The sequence below is a fragment of the Salarias fasciatus genome, chromosome 16 (genome assembly GCF_902148845.1).
Source record: "Salarias fasciatus chromosome 16, fSalaFa1.1, whole genome shotgun sequence".
Classification (NCBI taxonomy): domain Eukaryota; kingdom Metazoa; phylum Chordata; class Actinopteri; order Blenniiformes; family Blenniidae; genus Salarias; species Salarias fasciatus.
The window spans coordinates 10,513,711-10,529,164 of NC_043760.1; the positions used below are offsets into that span (position 1 = coordinate 10,513,711).

The 15,454-nt window shown below is 41.7% G+C and overlaps 1 protein-coding gene across 2 annotated transcripts in view; it reads left to right on the plus strand.

Moving 5' to 3' along the window:
- Window positions 1-15,454, plus strand: part of LOC115402928 (nck-associated protein 5-like) — an 80,380-nt gene that overhangs the window by 4,713 nt on the left and 60,213 nt on the right. For both annotated transcript variants that reach the window (XM_030111604.1, XM_030111603.1), the window contains exon 2: window positions 14,709-14,799. In XM_030111604.1, coding sequence (XP_029967464.1) covers window positions 14,709-14,799 — 91 coding nt within the window. The remainder of the gene's footprint in view (window positions 1-14,708; window positions 14,800-15,454) is intronic.

Genomic DNA, 15,454 nt, shown 5'->3' on the forward strand with positions numbered 1-15,454 from the left:
TCTCCCATCTGCTAGCATGTAGCTGTTAGCGTCTTCCATCCGCTAACATGTAGCTGTTAGCATCTCTCATCCGCTAGCATGTAGCTGTTAGCATCTCCCATCCGCTAACATGTAGCTGTTAGCATCTCCCATCCGCTAGCATGTAGCTGTTAGCATCTCCCATCCGCTAACATGTAGCTGTTAGCATCTCCCATCCGCTAACATGGAGTTGTTAGCATCTCCCACCCACTAACATGTAGCTGTTAGCATCTGTCATCCGCTAACATGTAGCTGTTAGCATCTCACATCCGCTAACATGTAGCTGTTAGCATCTCCCATCCGCTAACATGTAGCTGTTAGCATCTCCCATCCGCTAACATGTAGCTGTCAGCATCTCCCATCCGCTAAAATGGAGTTGTTAGCATGTCCCACCCACTAACATGTAGCTGTTAGCATCTCCCATCCGCTAACATGTAGCTGTTAGCATCTCCCATCCGCTAACATGTAGCTGTTAGCATCTCCCATCCGCTAACATGTAGCTGTTAGCATCTGTCATCTGATTCAGCAGGGGCCACGGCAATGGATTGCAGTGCAGGAAGCTCCATTGCCGTGGCCCCCGCTGAATCGGTTGGATTTAAATAACTTCTGAAGGAATCCAAGCTGCACCATGTTTGTCTGAGTGTGTATATGAGCAGGCACACACCTATAAATAAGGTCCAGGTATCAAAAAAAACCGGAGTTGCCCTTTAACACTGTTGAATTTGAAATTATCCCTGTGCTTTGTTAAAAATGTCATATTTTGCAAAAATATGGGGTGTGAGGCTCTTATTTTGATAGTCATGTCTGCTCCACTATGTCAAACACCAATATATCCATGTGAGTGTGATTCCATACATTCATTTGCCTGTTTGAGCAGCAATCCATCACTCATGTGTGATTTGTGGTCACGGAGCGCCATCTACTGTGGAAAGCAGGGACAACATGCAGAATGTTTTACAGCAGCTCTCAGATCAGCCTAGAGGCTCAATGCCCATATATGGCATAAGTAGGTCACATGATGTTAGAGTGTGACTCGGCAGACACACAGTTTCTCTTTGGTAAAAACAGCTGGTTATAGGCATTCCCATTGCCCAAAATGAAAAAAACACCCTCAAGTTTGATAGGCATTTTAGTTGTCTTTACATATGTCAAGTTTTCAGAGCATTCAGACTTATAATTTTGACCATGGAAGCCTTAATTGGTGAAGAAGGTGAGATTTTTGAGCAAAATTTGAGCAAAATTTTGAGCAGAAAGTGTGAATGACGGACTTCCTGTTGCATTTAGGTCATAGGCACGAGTGAGTGAGTTGTAGATCTCGATGAGACGAACGCGTGCATATGTTTCTTTTCTCTGTACCACACTGTGAAGGGTGAAACAGTCCATATTAGTGGTTTTTGAGTGAAAAGTGTTTTGAGGCACATTTGATTTGACAGGAAATAACGGACTTCCTGTTGGATTTAGGTATAGGTATGTCTCTTGGTAAATTGTAGAGCTCGATGAGACGAACTCATCCATGTTGATTTTATTTCTCTGCGACATTCGTGCAGGTCGCACTGTCCATTGTAGTGTTGCAAGTGCGTTTTCAGACTTCAAACTTTAAGGGTTAATAAAATCCACACCCTGAGACTTTTGAAAAAGTTTTTAACAACTTTGTGAGAGACACTTGTCCTCTTTTATTTGGCACTACTCTGACGTCTCCACGACAAGCGGTCTCGGAGCAGATAATTTTTAAAGGAGGAGTCATTTTTTGCCAAATTTTACACTGAAAGGGAAATAGTGGACTTCCTGTTGGGTTTAGGACATTTTTGTCAATGAGAGACTTTTAGATCTCGAGGAGACGAACGCATCCACATCGATTTGGTCTCTCTGCGACATTCCTAATGGTTGCTGTGGCTATTTTACTGTTTCTAGGTGGCGCTAGAGAGCAGATGAGGTTATAGGGTTAATTTTTTCATTATATCAAGTGGCCACCGGTCCGGATGTCCGTGCCAAATTTGGTGAGTTTTCGTGCATGTTTAGGGGGTCAAATTAGTGCTCGAGTGCGACAGTAAAATAATAATAATAATATAGAAACAAACGAACGAAGAACAATAGAGGCCTTGCCCTCGGGCAAGGTGGCCTCAGTTCTGAGGCCACCTCGCCCTCGGGCTCGGTCCCTAGAGTGCGACAGTAAAATAATAATAATTAAAGCCGCAAGCGGCATTGGACGGGACCTCGCCCTCTGGCAAGGTGGCCCCACTGAGGCCGTCCTTGCACCTTGATGACAGAAGTCCAGGTCACTGGGAACCTTGCTCCTCCATAAACAACCATTTTCATGACTTGATGTCATTTTCTGTTGTAAATGAGCTTTTATTTTGAAGGAATTTTGGGCTTGTATGTTGGAAATGTAGTACATGCTTCCACTAACAATGTGTAACCCAAAATTTTGAAGGTGCTTTGTTAAAAATGTCATTTTTTACAAAAATGTGACTTTTATTTTGAAGGGGTGTGAGGCTTTTATTTTGATAGTCATGTGTGCTACACTTTAACAAACACCAATATATCCATCTTGCTCCTCAACAAACATCCATTTTCAAGACTTGACCTAATTTTCTGTTGTAAATGGGCTTTTCTTTTGAAAGAATTTTTTGCTTTTATTATGGAAAGGTAGTACATGCAACTCCGGTTTTTTGAGACCTGGACCTTATTTATAGGTGTGTACATGCTCATTTATTCAATCAGACAAACATTGTGCAGCTCGGAGTCCTTCAGAAGTTATTTCGATCCAACCGATTCAGTGGGGGCCACGGCAATGGAGCTTCCCGCACTGCACCTCGAGAGTGACTTTTTACATCGCTGAAAGTCTAAAAGAAGGATGAATTTGTTGTAAAGACGGTTGAATACTATGTTTTTGGCCTTCAGAGACCTATATGAGATGACTGAAAAATAGCATCATATGTACCCTTTAATGACAGCTGCTGTCGACTGCACTGCATGCCCATATATGGTCAGTAGTGGACTTCCTGTTGGATTTAGGTTATTGGTGTCAATGGGTGATTTTTAGATCTCGATGAGATGAACACATGAGCACTTGGTTTTATCTCTCTACGACATTCCTACGGGCTGCAGCGGCCATTTTTTCCAAAAATGTGACTTTTATTTTGAAGGGCTGATAAAATCCACACCGTGTGACTTTTGACAAAGTTTGAAACATCGTTTGTAGAGAAGCTTCTCCTCTATCAGGCCGCATTAGTTTGACGTCTCTACGACAAACGGTCTCGGACAAGATAATTTTTAAATGAGGAGTGATTTTTACTTTGAAAGGGAAATAGCCGACTTCCTGTAGGATTTAGGTAATACATGTCAATGGATGATTTTTAGATCTTGATAAGACAAACATATGAGCAATTGGTTTGATCTCTCTACGACATTCCTACGGGCAGTAGCGACCGCTTTATTAAAAATGTGACTTTTATTTTGAAAGGGAAATAACGGACTTCCTGTTGGATTTTGGTTTTCGGTGTCAATTGGTCATTTTTAGATCTCTGTGAGACTAACGCATGAGCATTGTTTTTATCTCTCTCCGGCTTTTCTTTGGGCCGTAGCGACCATTGCAGTGTTTCAAGTGGATTTTAAGACTTTTAGCTTTAAGGGTTAACAGCATCCACACCATGAGACTTTTGAAAAAGTTTTTAACAATATCGGAAGAGAAACTTGTCCTCTATTGTTTCACGCCACTCTGACGTCTCTACGACAAACGGTCTCGGAGCAGATAATTTTTAAATGAGGAGTGATTTTTTACTTTGAAAGGGAAATAGCGGACTTCCTGTTGGATTTAGGTCTTTTTTGTCAATGAGAGATTTGTAGACCTCGACGAGACGAATGTGTGAATAATTGGTTTGATCTCTCTACAACATTCCTATTGGCCATAGCGACCCTTTTTTCAAAAATGTGAGTTTTATTTTGAAGGGCTAATAAAATGTAAACTGTGTGACTATTGAAAAAGTTGTTTACACCTCTTGTAGAGACACTTCTCCTCTATCAGAGCGCACTACTCTGACATCTCTACAATAAATGGTGTTGTAAAAAAGCTGCGTGAAGCTTTTACTTTGAAAGGTAATTGGCGGACTTCCTGTTGGATTTAGGTCAAGGGTGTCAATGGATGATTTTGAGATCTTAATGAGTTGAACATGTCAGCAATTGGTTTTATCTCTCTACGACATTCCTACTTGACAGGGGTGCAGGATTTACTGTGTCTCGGTTGTGCTAGTCGAAGGTGCTACTTTGTAGGTGGCGCTAGAGAGCTGATGGGGTTAATTTTTTTATTTTATAAAATTTTTCGCGAGTCTGCATGTGCCTGCCAAATTTGGTGAGTTTTCGTGCATGTTCAGGGGGTCAAATTTGCCGTCAAAAGTGCGGGATGTATAATAATAATAATAATAATAATAATAAGAAACGAACGAAGAACAATAGAGGCCTTGCCCTCAGGCAAGGTGGCCTCAGTTGAGGCCACCTCGCCCTCGGGCTCGGTCCCTAATAATATAGAAACAAACGAACGAAGAACAATAGAGGCCTTGCCCTCGGGCAAGGTGGCCTCAGTTCTGAGGCCACCTCGCCCTCGGGCTCGGTCCCTAATAATAATGTTGAAAAATAGATGCTTTAAAAATAAAAATGAACAAGATAAAATGACATAATGAGATTGTGTTACAATTCAGACAGTACATGAAATATTGCTATAAAACTTTAATGTTGATACTGAAATCAAAACACAAATGAACTTGGAGAGAAACAGTAAAATGAAGTCAAACTTTATTTACTAGTTGATTCCAGTCATGTCACCACTGACTTACACTGAGCTGAGCCAGTTATTGTGTGAAGGAAATATTTTATTGCTTGGATATTAATTTTTCACTAAAAAGTGTTGCTAACTTAGTCAGGATATATGTTCTAGTTGTTTTTGTGCACAGATATGTAATGAATGATCCACTTCCCAGGGAGCATATTTTTACTCTAGTTGTTGCTGAATTAGATGCACTTCAAGTACAACTACTAATTCATTGTGATTTTATGTATGTATGTTGTTCATTAGGGACCGAGCCCGAGGGCGAGGTGGCCTCAACTGAGGCCACCTTGCCTGGAGGGCAAGGCCTCTATTGTTCTTCGTTCGTTTCTTATTATTAGGGACCGAGCCCGAGGGCGAGGTGGCCTCAACTGAGGCCACCTTGCCTGAGGGCAAGGCCTCTATTGTTCTTCGTCTGTTTCTTATTATTTTACTGCCCGGAAGTAAATTGCTTATTTGAGCCCCTCAACATGCACGAAAACTCACCAAATTTGGCAGGCACATCCAGACTGGCGAAAAATTTTATAAAGTGGAAAAATTAACCCCATAACCCAATTGGCTCTCTAGCGCCACCTAGAAACAGTAAAATAGCCACAGCAACCATTAGGAATGTCGCAGAGAGACCAAATCGATGTGGATGTGTTCGTCTCCTCGAGATCTAAAAATCTCTAATTGACAAAAATGTCCTAAACCCAACAGGAAGTCCACTATTTCCCTTTCAGTGTAAAATTTGGCAAAAAATGACTCCTCCTTTAAAAATTATCTGCTCCGAGACCGCTTGTCGTGGAGACGTCAGGGTGGTGCCAAATAAAAGAGGACAAGTTTCTCTTCCGACGATGTTCAAAACTTTTTCAAAAGTCTCAGGGTGTGGATTTTATTAACCCTTAAAGTTTGAAGTCTGAAAACGCACTTGCAACACTACAATGGACAGTGCGACCCGCACGAATGTCGCACAGAAATAAAATCAACATGGATGAGTTTGTCTCATCGAGCTCTACAATTTACCAAGAGACATACCTATACCTAAATCCAACAGGAAGTCCGTTATTTCCTGTCAAATCAAATGTGCCTCAAAACACTTTTCACTCAAATACCACTAATATGGACTGTTTCACCCTTCACAGTGTCGTACAGAGAAAAGAAACATATGCACGCGTTCGTCTCATCGAGATCTACAACTTTCTCACTCGTACCCATGACCTAAATCAAACAGGAAGTCCGTCATTCACACTTTTATTGTACATTTTTGCTCAAAAACTCTCTCCTTCTTCACCAATTAAGGCTTCCATGGTCAAAATTATAAGTCTGAATGCTCTGAAAACTTGAAATATGTAAAGACAACTAAAATGCCTATCAAAGTTGAGGGTGTTTTTTTCATTTTGGGCAACGGGAATGCCAAGACCAGCTGTTTTTACCAAAGAGAAACTGTGTGTCTGCCGAGTCACACTCTAACATCATGTGACCTACTTAAGCCATATATGGGCATAGCAGCTGCTCTGGGCTGATCTGAGAGCTGCTGTAAAACATTCTGCATGTTGTACCTGCTTTCCACAGTAGATGGCGCACCGTGACCACAAATCACACATGACTGAAGCAACAGTGCCCCTGCAGCAGCAAGCCACTGAGGAAGCAACACTTGAAACACATTGGAATGATCTAAACAGCTGTCACCCTGCAGAAATGTCACCTGATACACACCATACACCTGAAATCAGTCTTTAAGTTGGTGGATAAATGATGGATGGATGGATACGTGGATGCACAGACAGACAATGGGATGGATGTATGGAATAACGCTACTCTGAACCTCAAATGGATATATTGGTGTTCGTGAAAGCAAAGAACACATGACTATCAAAATAAAAAAGCCTCACACCCGTTCAAAAAAAGTCACATGTTTGCAAAAAAAATGACATTTTTAACAAAGCATGTTCATAATTCATGTTCATAATTTCAGGTTCAACAGGTTTTTTTTCTTTTCTTTTTTTTTTTTTTTACATATCTTTGAATTTTCTTTTTGTTCTGATGGATTTATTTCTCAGTTTTATATCCCATTGTAGTTTTTATTCTGCTGTGCAGCACTTTGGAAGCATCTGTTGGTTAAATGTGCCATAGAAATAAAGTGGATTGTATTGTATTGAATAGTGTTAGTGGAATCACTTACTTCTCTGCCGGAGTGATGGCTGAGTGGTAGAGCATCCGCCTCCCAACCACAAGGTTGTGAGTCCGCGTCCCGCCCGGGTCACACCGAACATTTTGAAAATAGTACATACTACCTTCTAACCAGTTGCTCGGCATATATAGAATGGGGCAGTGTGTCGACAACAGGTCTCACTCACCCTCCCCCCCCCCCCCCCCCCCCCCCCCCCCCCCCCCTGCAGCTTTCACTACTTCACTACTCACAGTGGCTGTGTGGCATGGGGGTAAGAAACGGAGACAGGTGAAGCCTCATGCACTTGTGCATAGGGAGACTTTGACTTGCACTTTTTTCAAAAGTGGAGCAGACATGACTACCAAAATAAAAGCCTCACGCCCCTTCAAATTAAAAGTCACATTTTTGCAAAAAATGACATTTTTTAACAAAGCAGCTTCATAATTTCGGGGTAAACAGTGTTAGTGGAAGCTTGTACTACGTTTCCAAATTATAAGGTCAAAATTCCTTCAAAATAAAAGCCCATTTACAACACATAATGAGGTCAAGTCATGTGAATGGATGTTTATGGAGGAGCAACATGTATACATTGGTCTTTGCTAAAGTGGAGCACTCATGACTATCAAAATAAAAGCCTCACACCCCTTCAAAATAAAAGTCGCTTTTTTGCAAGAAATGACATTTTTAACAAAGCAGCTTCATAATTTCGGTTTACACATTGTTAGTGGAAGCATGTACTACGTTTCCAAAATGAAAGCCCAAATTCCCTTCAAAATAAAAGGCCATTTACAACAGGAAATGAGGTCAAGTCATGAAAATGGTTGTTTATGGAGGAGCAAGGTTCCCAGTGACCTGGACTTCAGTCATCAAGGTACAAGGACGACCTCAGTCAGGCCACCTTGCCAGAGGGCGAGGTCCCGTCCAATGCCGCTTGCGGCTTTAATTATTATTATTATTATTATTATACTGACACCGTCTTTCGACGCAATTTTGACCCCTTAAACATGCACGAAAACTCACCAAATTTGGCAAGCACATCCTGACTCGCGAAAAATTTTATATGGTGGAAAAATTAACCCCATAAGCCCATCTGCTCTCTAGCGCCACCTAGAAACAGTAAAATAGCCACAGCAACCATTAGGAATGTCGTAGAGAGATCAAATTGATGTGGATGCGTTCGTCTCCTCAAGATCTAAAAATCTCTCATTGACAAAAATGTCCTAAATCGTACAGGAAGTCCCGTATTTCCCGTACAGTGTAAAATTTGGCAAAAAATGACTCCTCCTTTAAAAATTATCTGCTCCGAGACCGCTTGTCGTGGAGACGTCAGGGTGGTGCCAAATAAAAGAGGACAAGTGTCTCTCACAAAGTTGATCAAAACTTTTTCAAAAGTCTCAGGGTGTGGATTTTATTAACCCTTAAAGTTTGAAGTCTGAAAACGCACTTGCAACACTACAATGGACAGTGCGACCCGCACGAATGTCGCAGAGAAATAAAATCAACATGGATGAGTTCGTCTCATCGAGCTCTACAATTTACCAAGAGACATACCTATACCTAAATCCAACAGGAAGTCCGTTATTTCCTGTCAAATCAAATGTGCCTCAAAACACTTTTCACTCAAAAACCACTAATATGGACTGTTTCACCCTTCACAGTGTGGTACAGAGAAAAGAAACATATGCACGCGTTCCTCTCATCGAGATCTACAACTTTCTCACTCGTGCCTATGACCTAAATGCAACAGGAAGTCCGTCATTCACACTTTCTGCTCAAAATTTTGCTCAAATTTTGCTCAAAAATCTCACCTTCTTCATCAATTAAGCCTCCCGTTTCAAAACTATAAGTCTGACTGCTCTGAAAAGCTCTACAGTGAAAGACAACTAAATTGCCTATCACTTTCTGACATTGTTTGCTCACTTTGGTCCACGGAAATGCATTTCCCCAGCTGTTTTGACCAAAGAGAAACTGTGTGTCTGCCGAGTCACACTCTAACATCATGTGACCTACTTAAGCCATATATGGGCATAGGCTGATCTGGGACCAGCTGTAAAACATTCTGCATGTTGTACCTGCTTTTCACAGTAGATGGCGCTCCGTGACCACAAATCACACATGACTGAAGCAACAGTGCCCCTGCAGCAGCAAGCCACTGAGGAAGCAACACTTGAAACACATTGGAATGGTCCAAACAGCTGTCACCCTGCAGAAATATCACCTGACACACACCATACACCTGAAATCAGTCTTTAAGTTGGTGGATAAATGATGGATGGCTGGATACGTGGATGCACAGACAGACAATGGGATGTATGGAATAACGCTACTCTGACACTCAAATGGATATATTGGTGTTTGACATAGTGGAGCAGACATGACTATCAAAATAAGAGCCTCACACCCCATATTTTTGCAAAATATGACATTTTTAACAAAGCACAGGGATAATTTCAAAATCAACAGTGTTAAAGGGCAACTCCGGTTTTTTTGATACCTGGACCTTATTTATAGGTGTGTGCCTGCTCATATACTCACTCAGACAAACATGGTGCAGCTTGGATTCCTTCAGAAGTTATTTAAATCCAACCGATTCAGCGGGGGCCACGGCAATGGAGCTTCCCGCACTGCAATCCATTGCCGTGGCCCCCGCTGAATCAGATGATAGATGCTAACAGCTACATGTTAGTGGATGGGAGATGCTAACAGCTACATGTTAGCGGATGGGAGATGCTAACAGCTACATGTTAGCGGATGGGAGATGCTAACAGCTACATGTTAGCGGATGACAGATGCTAACAGCTACATGTTAGCGGATGGTAGATGCTAACAACTCCATGTTAGCGGATGGGAGATGCTAACAGCTACATGCTAGCGGATGGAAGATGCTAACAGCTACATGTTAGCGGATGGGAGATGCTAACAGCTACATGCTAGCGGATGAGAGATGCTAACAGCTACATGGTAGCGGATGGAAGATGCTAACAGCTACATGCTAGCAGATGGGAGATGCTAACAGCTACATGTTAGCGGATGGAAGATGCTAACAGCTACATGCTAGCAGGTGAGAGATGCTAACAGCTGCATGCTAGCGGGTGAGAGATGCTAACAGCTACATGCTAGCGGGTGAGAGATATGAGATGCTAACAGCTATATGCTAGCGGATGGAAGATGATAACAGCTACATGTGAGCGGATGGGAGATGCTAACAGCTACATGCTAGCGGATGAGAGATGCTAACAGCTACATGCTAGCGGATGAGAGATGCTAACAGCTACATGCTAGCGGGTGAGAGATGCTAACAGCTACATGTTAGCGGATGGGAGATGCTAACAGCTACATGTTAGCGGATGGCAGATGCTAACACCTACATGTTAGCGGATGACAGATGCTAACAGCTACATGTTAGTGGATGGGAGATGCTAAGAGCTACATGTTAGTGGGTGAGAGGGTGCTGGAAGTCTATGGAGGAGCAAGGTTCCCAGTGACTTGGACTTCGGTCATCAAGGTACTAGGACGACCTCAGTCGGGCCACCTTGCCAGAGGGCGAGGTCCCGTCCAATGCCGCTTGCGGCTTTAATTCTTTATTTAAAATTCAATTTGAATTTGTTATTTTTTTTGTTTTATATCTTTATTTTATTTATTTACCAGGCTGTTAGCTGATTTGAATCGAATGCTGACCCATGATGTTCATATTAATTTGCATTTTGTGGAGAGCCTGACGGTAGAGTCCTGCAGGTTGAGCGGACTTCACTTGAGTGAGTGCAGACACAGACACTTCGATGGAGTGGTCAGCGTGCTGCCTCGTCTCTAAAAGCACACTGTTGTATGTTATTTTCCCACATCGTCCGCAGAGAGACCGGCAGACCCACTTTCCCCTCAGTGCCCAATCACAGCCGGCGCCATGACTAACTCTGAGGCGGAGGACAGCAAAGACTCGTGTGGTTCGCCTCATTTCCGATGACAAGTGGTCTGAGTTAAAGCAGCATGGGCTGAGTGAGGGCTGGGCAGGAAAGAAATTGAAGCAATGGATGAAATATTGATGAGAATAACATGAATTTTGATACGAGTGAAGAAGGACTTGCTCGACTCCGTGAGGAGCAGGTGAGAGGAGACGAAGAAAACCAAGCCACTCAGTCATGCTAGCATTCTGACGCTTTGAAAACAACGTGCACGTAACGCGCTGCTCCTGACATTCTGCATTATTTTTATTCCGGAGCTCGCACTGAATGACTTCTTAACTCTGGTGGAGCGAACGCAGTGGATTTGACCTTTGTTGTGCATTTCCAGTCTTGAAACAGCGTATCGGTCGTGTATTTGTATTCAGCGTGCTGAGGGACAGGTGGAAAAGGAGGCAGGGCTCAGAGGTCAGTGATGCTCCGAAGTGAGGAGGAAGAAAAACAACGAGGAAAGGTTTGAGCCGTGAATCATTACTGTTGCAACAACACATCATCAGTCTGGTAAAACTGCCCTGTGCCGCCACAGTCTAATCCAGGTGAGAGCAACATAAGAAACTGAATTCTTCAGAGGGCTGCCGCTGAGCCAGTAAATTAAATAAAATCTACTAAATAATGAGCCACTTTTCCTGCCCTTTATCAGACATGTTCCTCATTTTAGGCAGTTTTTGCTTAATATTGGCGATTAAAATTGTAATTCCTGCACACAGTAATCTGCCCTCCATGAACTTAGTCTTTGGCATCAGTTAATATGTGACCATATAAGGGGGACAAAAAAAAAACCTCTGGTTTGCCTTTTATTTACTACCAACCTGGATTTGGACTGTTACAAAAGTGAGCTTTTTTAGTCAGCACAGTGAAATTCTACATGCAAGCTTCAATGAAATGAAGCAATTTTTTTATAGCAATAGTATTCCTCTTTTCTCGTTGATCTCATTGCCTGATATGACCCTATGAGTAAACCTTTCATTCATCTGTCTGGCGCCCCCTACTGACTCTGTGCTGCTAAAGCAACTGCCCTCGCTGTAAGTTTTCTACACGCTTCATTGAAAGAAGTTCTTCTGAAGCACCATGAAGCAGCACATGGTTCCATTTGCATTTAGAATTTGAACTTTCATGTCACATTAAAATGAGTTGTCCTCAACTTTTAACTCAAGGAATCGTAGAGTTCAGGCACTCCTCTTCCCCTTCCCACTGCCACCCGCTGTTTCCATTTTGGCTGGGTTTGTTTCAGGTCAGTGGCAGTGACTCGAGGCAGGAATGCCAATGTTGTGCTCACAGTCAGCAGCTAATGCTAATGGCTGTGTCACACGCATCAAACAGGAGGAGAGGCTGCTCTGGAAGTGACAGGGCAAAATGTCACTGCGTACGACATTAATGGGAACATGGTCAACGTCCATCAAGCATACACAGCTCGGAGGGAAAACAATTACAGAATCACAGGCGATGGCAGGACTGCACTGATACAGTTGATGCAGTCTGAAGAAATGTCAGCAGTGTTGTTGGGTTTTGGGAGTTTGGGATTTTTGTGCGTGTGTGTGTGTGTTTTTTTTAGGGAACGTGAACAAACAACAACTCTAGGCTTCAAAAACATGTCTTTAAAGGCTGCGATGCACTTCAAGTGAATGTCTGAGAGGCTTTTTGCAGCCGATCTGATTGAAAGTGGGTCAGATAATACCCAAACACCCACACATCAAACACTACAGCTCTTTGGTTTCTTTTCAAATAAATAGTAGAGTTGATCGATTGTTTTGCTTTTCTCTAACAGAAGTTGTCAGGCAGACAGCTCTCTTGACCCCACTGTACTCTTCAAATACAATAAAAACTAGAAAATCACTGGTAAATGTAGTGGAACACTTAGCTGATGAATAACAAAGCTTTTAATAGATTTAAAAAGATATTAACTGTAATATGTTTCACCATATTCGCCAGAGTATAGATAGCATCCGCCAAAGAAAAAAAATACATAGGTGTTACAAGTAGCCTATATATGAAACATTTATATTTCATTCCATAGCTGTGTTTTTAGCTCACAATTAGCCTTCTTTTGTTTTCATCATCATGGTACCAGCTTCTTTAATCCATAGTATTTTCTTCTTCTGTATGTCGTATTCTGTAGTAATGGAGGTTTTTCTGTTGTCATACAGTAACATCTAGTGGTCCCATATGGTATGTACCACTATGTTTTTCTACATTTAAGCAGAAGTTCTTCCGAATACAAAACAAACAAACAAAAAAAATCTGTGACTGATAGTCTGGAAAATATGGCTGCATTCTTATAAAAATCCAAATCAGAAAAGTCAGGTACTTTGTTGCAATCTGACTTGAAGATATCGTACAAGTATTCTTGGTATTTTCTCATCTATTAAGTGAAGAAAATACAAAACTAAATAGTTCTGATTTAGTGTAGTGCTAATTTCCAGTTATGCTCGTCATATAAAAGTGTCTTCCTCGTCATTGTCTCTGTCAAGATTTCTACATCCATTAGATGGCGATATTACTTTGACTTTGTCGACCTTATTTCTGTCGGACATCTTCTAAATCCAGTGGCTGGTTTTGAGGATGAGATGAAGAAATTAATCAGGAAAACGCATGTTTGTTACCCAGGCATTGGTCCAGTTCAAATTAAAGCTAAAATGTTTGTCATGGCAACAGATTTCTATATCAAAATCATGCTTTTGTTTTTGTTCTGACAGATTGAATAAAATTAAATGAATGAGGTGATTGCCCCTTTTTTCTTTAATGGTCATATCCCTCCTGCTGCTTTTCTTGCAGATCTCATTGAGTATCGATGTGAGAAGGTATGACTGCTGTAGGTCAAGTCATCCCAGGCATAACTTATCTGATCAGGATGTCGACTGTACGTGCTGTCAGCATAAAATCATAAAGTGTGAAGATGTGAAGATGTTCCATTAGAGATCGACTGCTTTATCAGCTCCAGTTCTACACCTTTGCTTCCAATTAGCAAACTTCATTACAGTATCCAGCGGGCTGGAAAAATGACATTGTTCTGCAGCCGCTGTTGATTCTTCCTGTCAGGATCGGCCTTGTCATAACCTCTTACGAAGGAACGAACGGTCGGTGACCCAGATGTAAACAACGGTGGAAATCCATCATCGTAATTCAGAGCAGAAGACAGGAGTCTTATGGCAGTCCTAGATGGGAAGAGATGTTGAATAACAGTTTAAGGAAGTTTGTGAACTAGAAGGAATTTCTTTTCCACATTCCTGTTGGATGCATCAGTATGTCCATCTGTCAGATTAAATTAAGCAATATACTCTGTACAAGCTGTATGGTCTGACGTCAACAACCATGCCATTATGAATCATTATAAACATACTTACTGGAAATAACCTGTCTGAATATCACTTTCTAGTTGACATAATTTTGTATAGATTTGGACATTTTAACTGATTTGAGGGTTTTAAATGTCTGGTAATGTGTTTTCCGACTGAAGAAGTCAGAGCTGTAGAAACTGCATATGAATTATGTTGTTTGCTAAAAAGTGTCAAAGCATTTGGGACTCCTCAAATAATTACTGACAGTTACTTTGCAAGCGACTGGTTAGCACTGTTCCTCACTTCCCTGGTTTGAACCCTGCTGACTTCCTGCTTTTGCATATTCATGGTGTGATTTCGTCCAGGGTTTCATTTCCCTCTGATATATTCACATATTGTAGATCTGACATGAGGTTCACAGGTTTTTGTTTCCTGAGGGGGAAAAAATAAGATGCACTTCTCTGAGCAGTTTTCCTATTTTCTTACAGCATGGAGGAGACGGTGCGAACGTTACTACAGAACCAGGACTCACTAGAAGGTCCCAAGGTGGATCCACTGGACCTCATGAAAGCATACAAGGTACCACAACCCTCTCCCCTCTGCTACACAACGCTTCCTTCAGTATCATCAATATAATGATACATTTGTAAGAACGCATCTTTGCTCCTAGCCATGAATCGACTGAAGCCTTCAGACTTTCAGAAGAAGGTGGTCGTGGAATAATGTGAAACTGTGATAAGAGAATATGCCAACAATTGATTTTTTTTCTCCCCTCCGCTTTTCATCACCCCAATTGCAGATAGAGCTCAGAAACCTGGGGGGATTATTTACTTTCAGATATACTATTGATCTCCCCTTGCAAAATGGATTTTCAAATCTTTTTCTGATGATGCCTTTATGTTTTGAACCAAATTTAAAACATGCTCTGTCAGGATCACGATGGCAGGATTAGCTTTATCGTGTGCAGCTTTTAATACACATCTGAAAAACTTATCAAAGCACAACTTTGTGGGGTGTTCTGTGATTTAAGAACCTGCTGTGGTGGCACATTTGAAGCGTGACTGTTGTTTTAAGTGTGCACTGTGACAGTGTGCTGTTAATCACTCAGAAAAAAGAAGATTCACGGTTCAAACCTGCTGGCCAGCGGGAGTCTGGGTGGAGTCTTCTCCAGGTGCTGGTGTACTTGTTAGTTAATTGGTGACTTAAAATTGGATAAAGGTGTTAATGTGTGAAT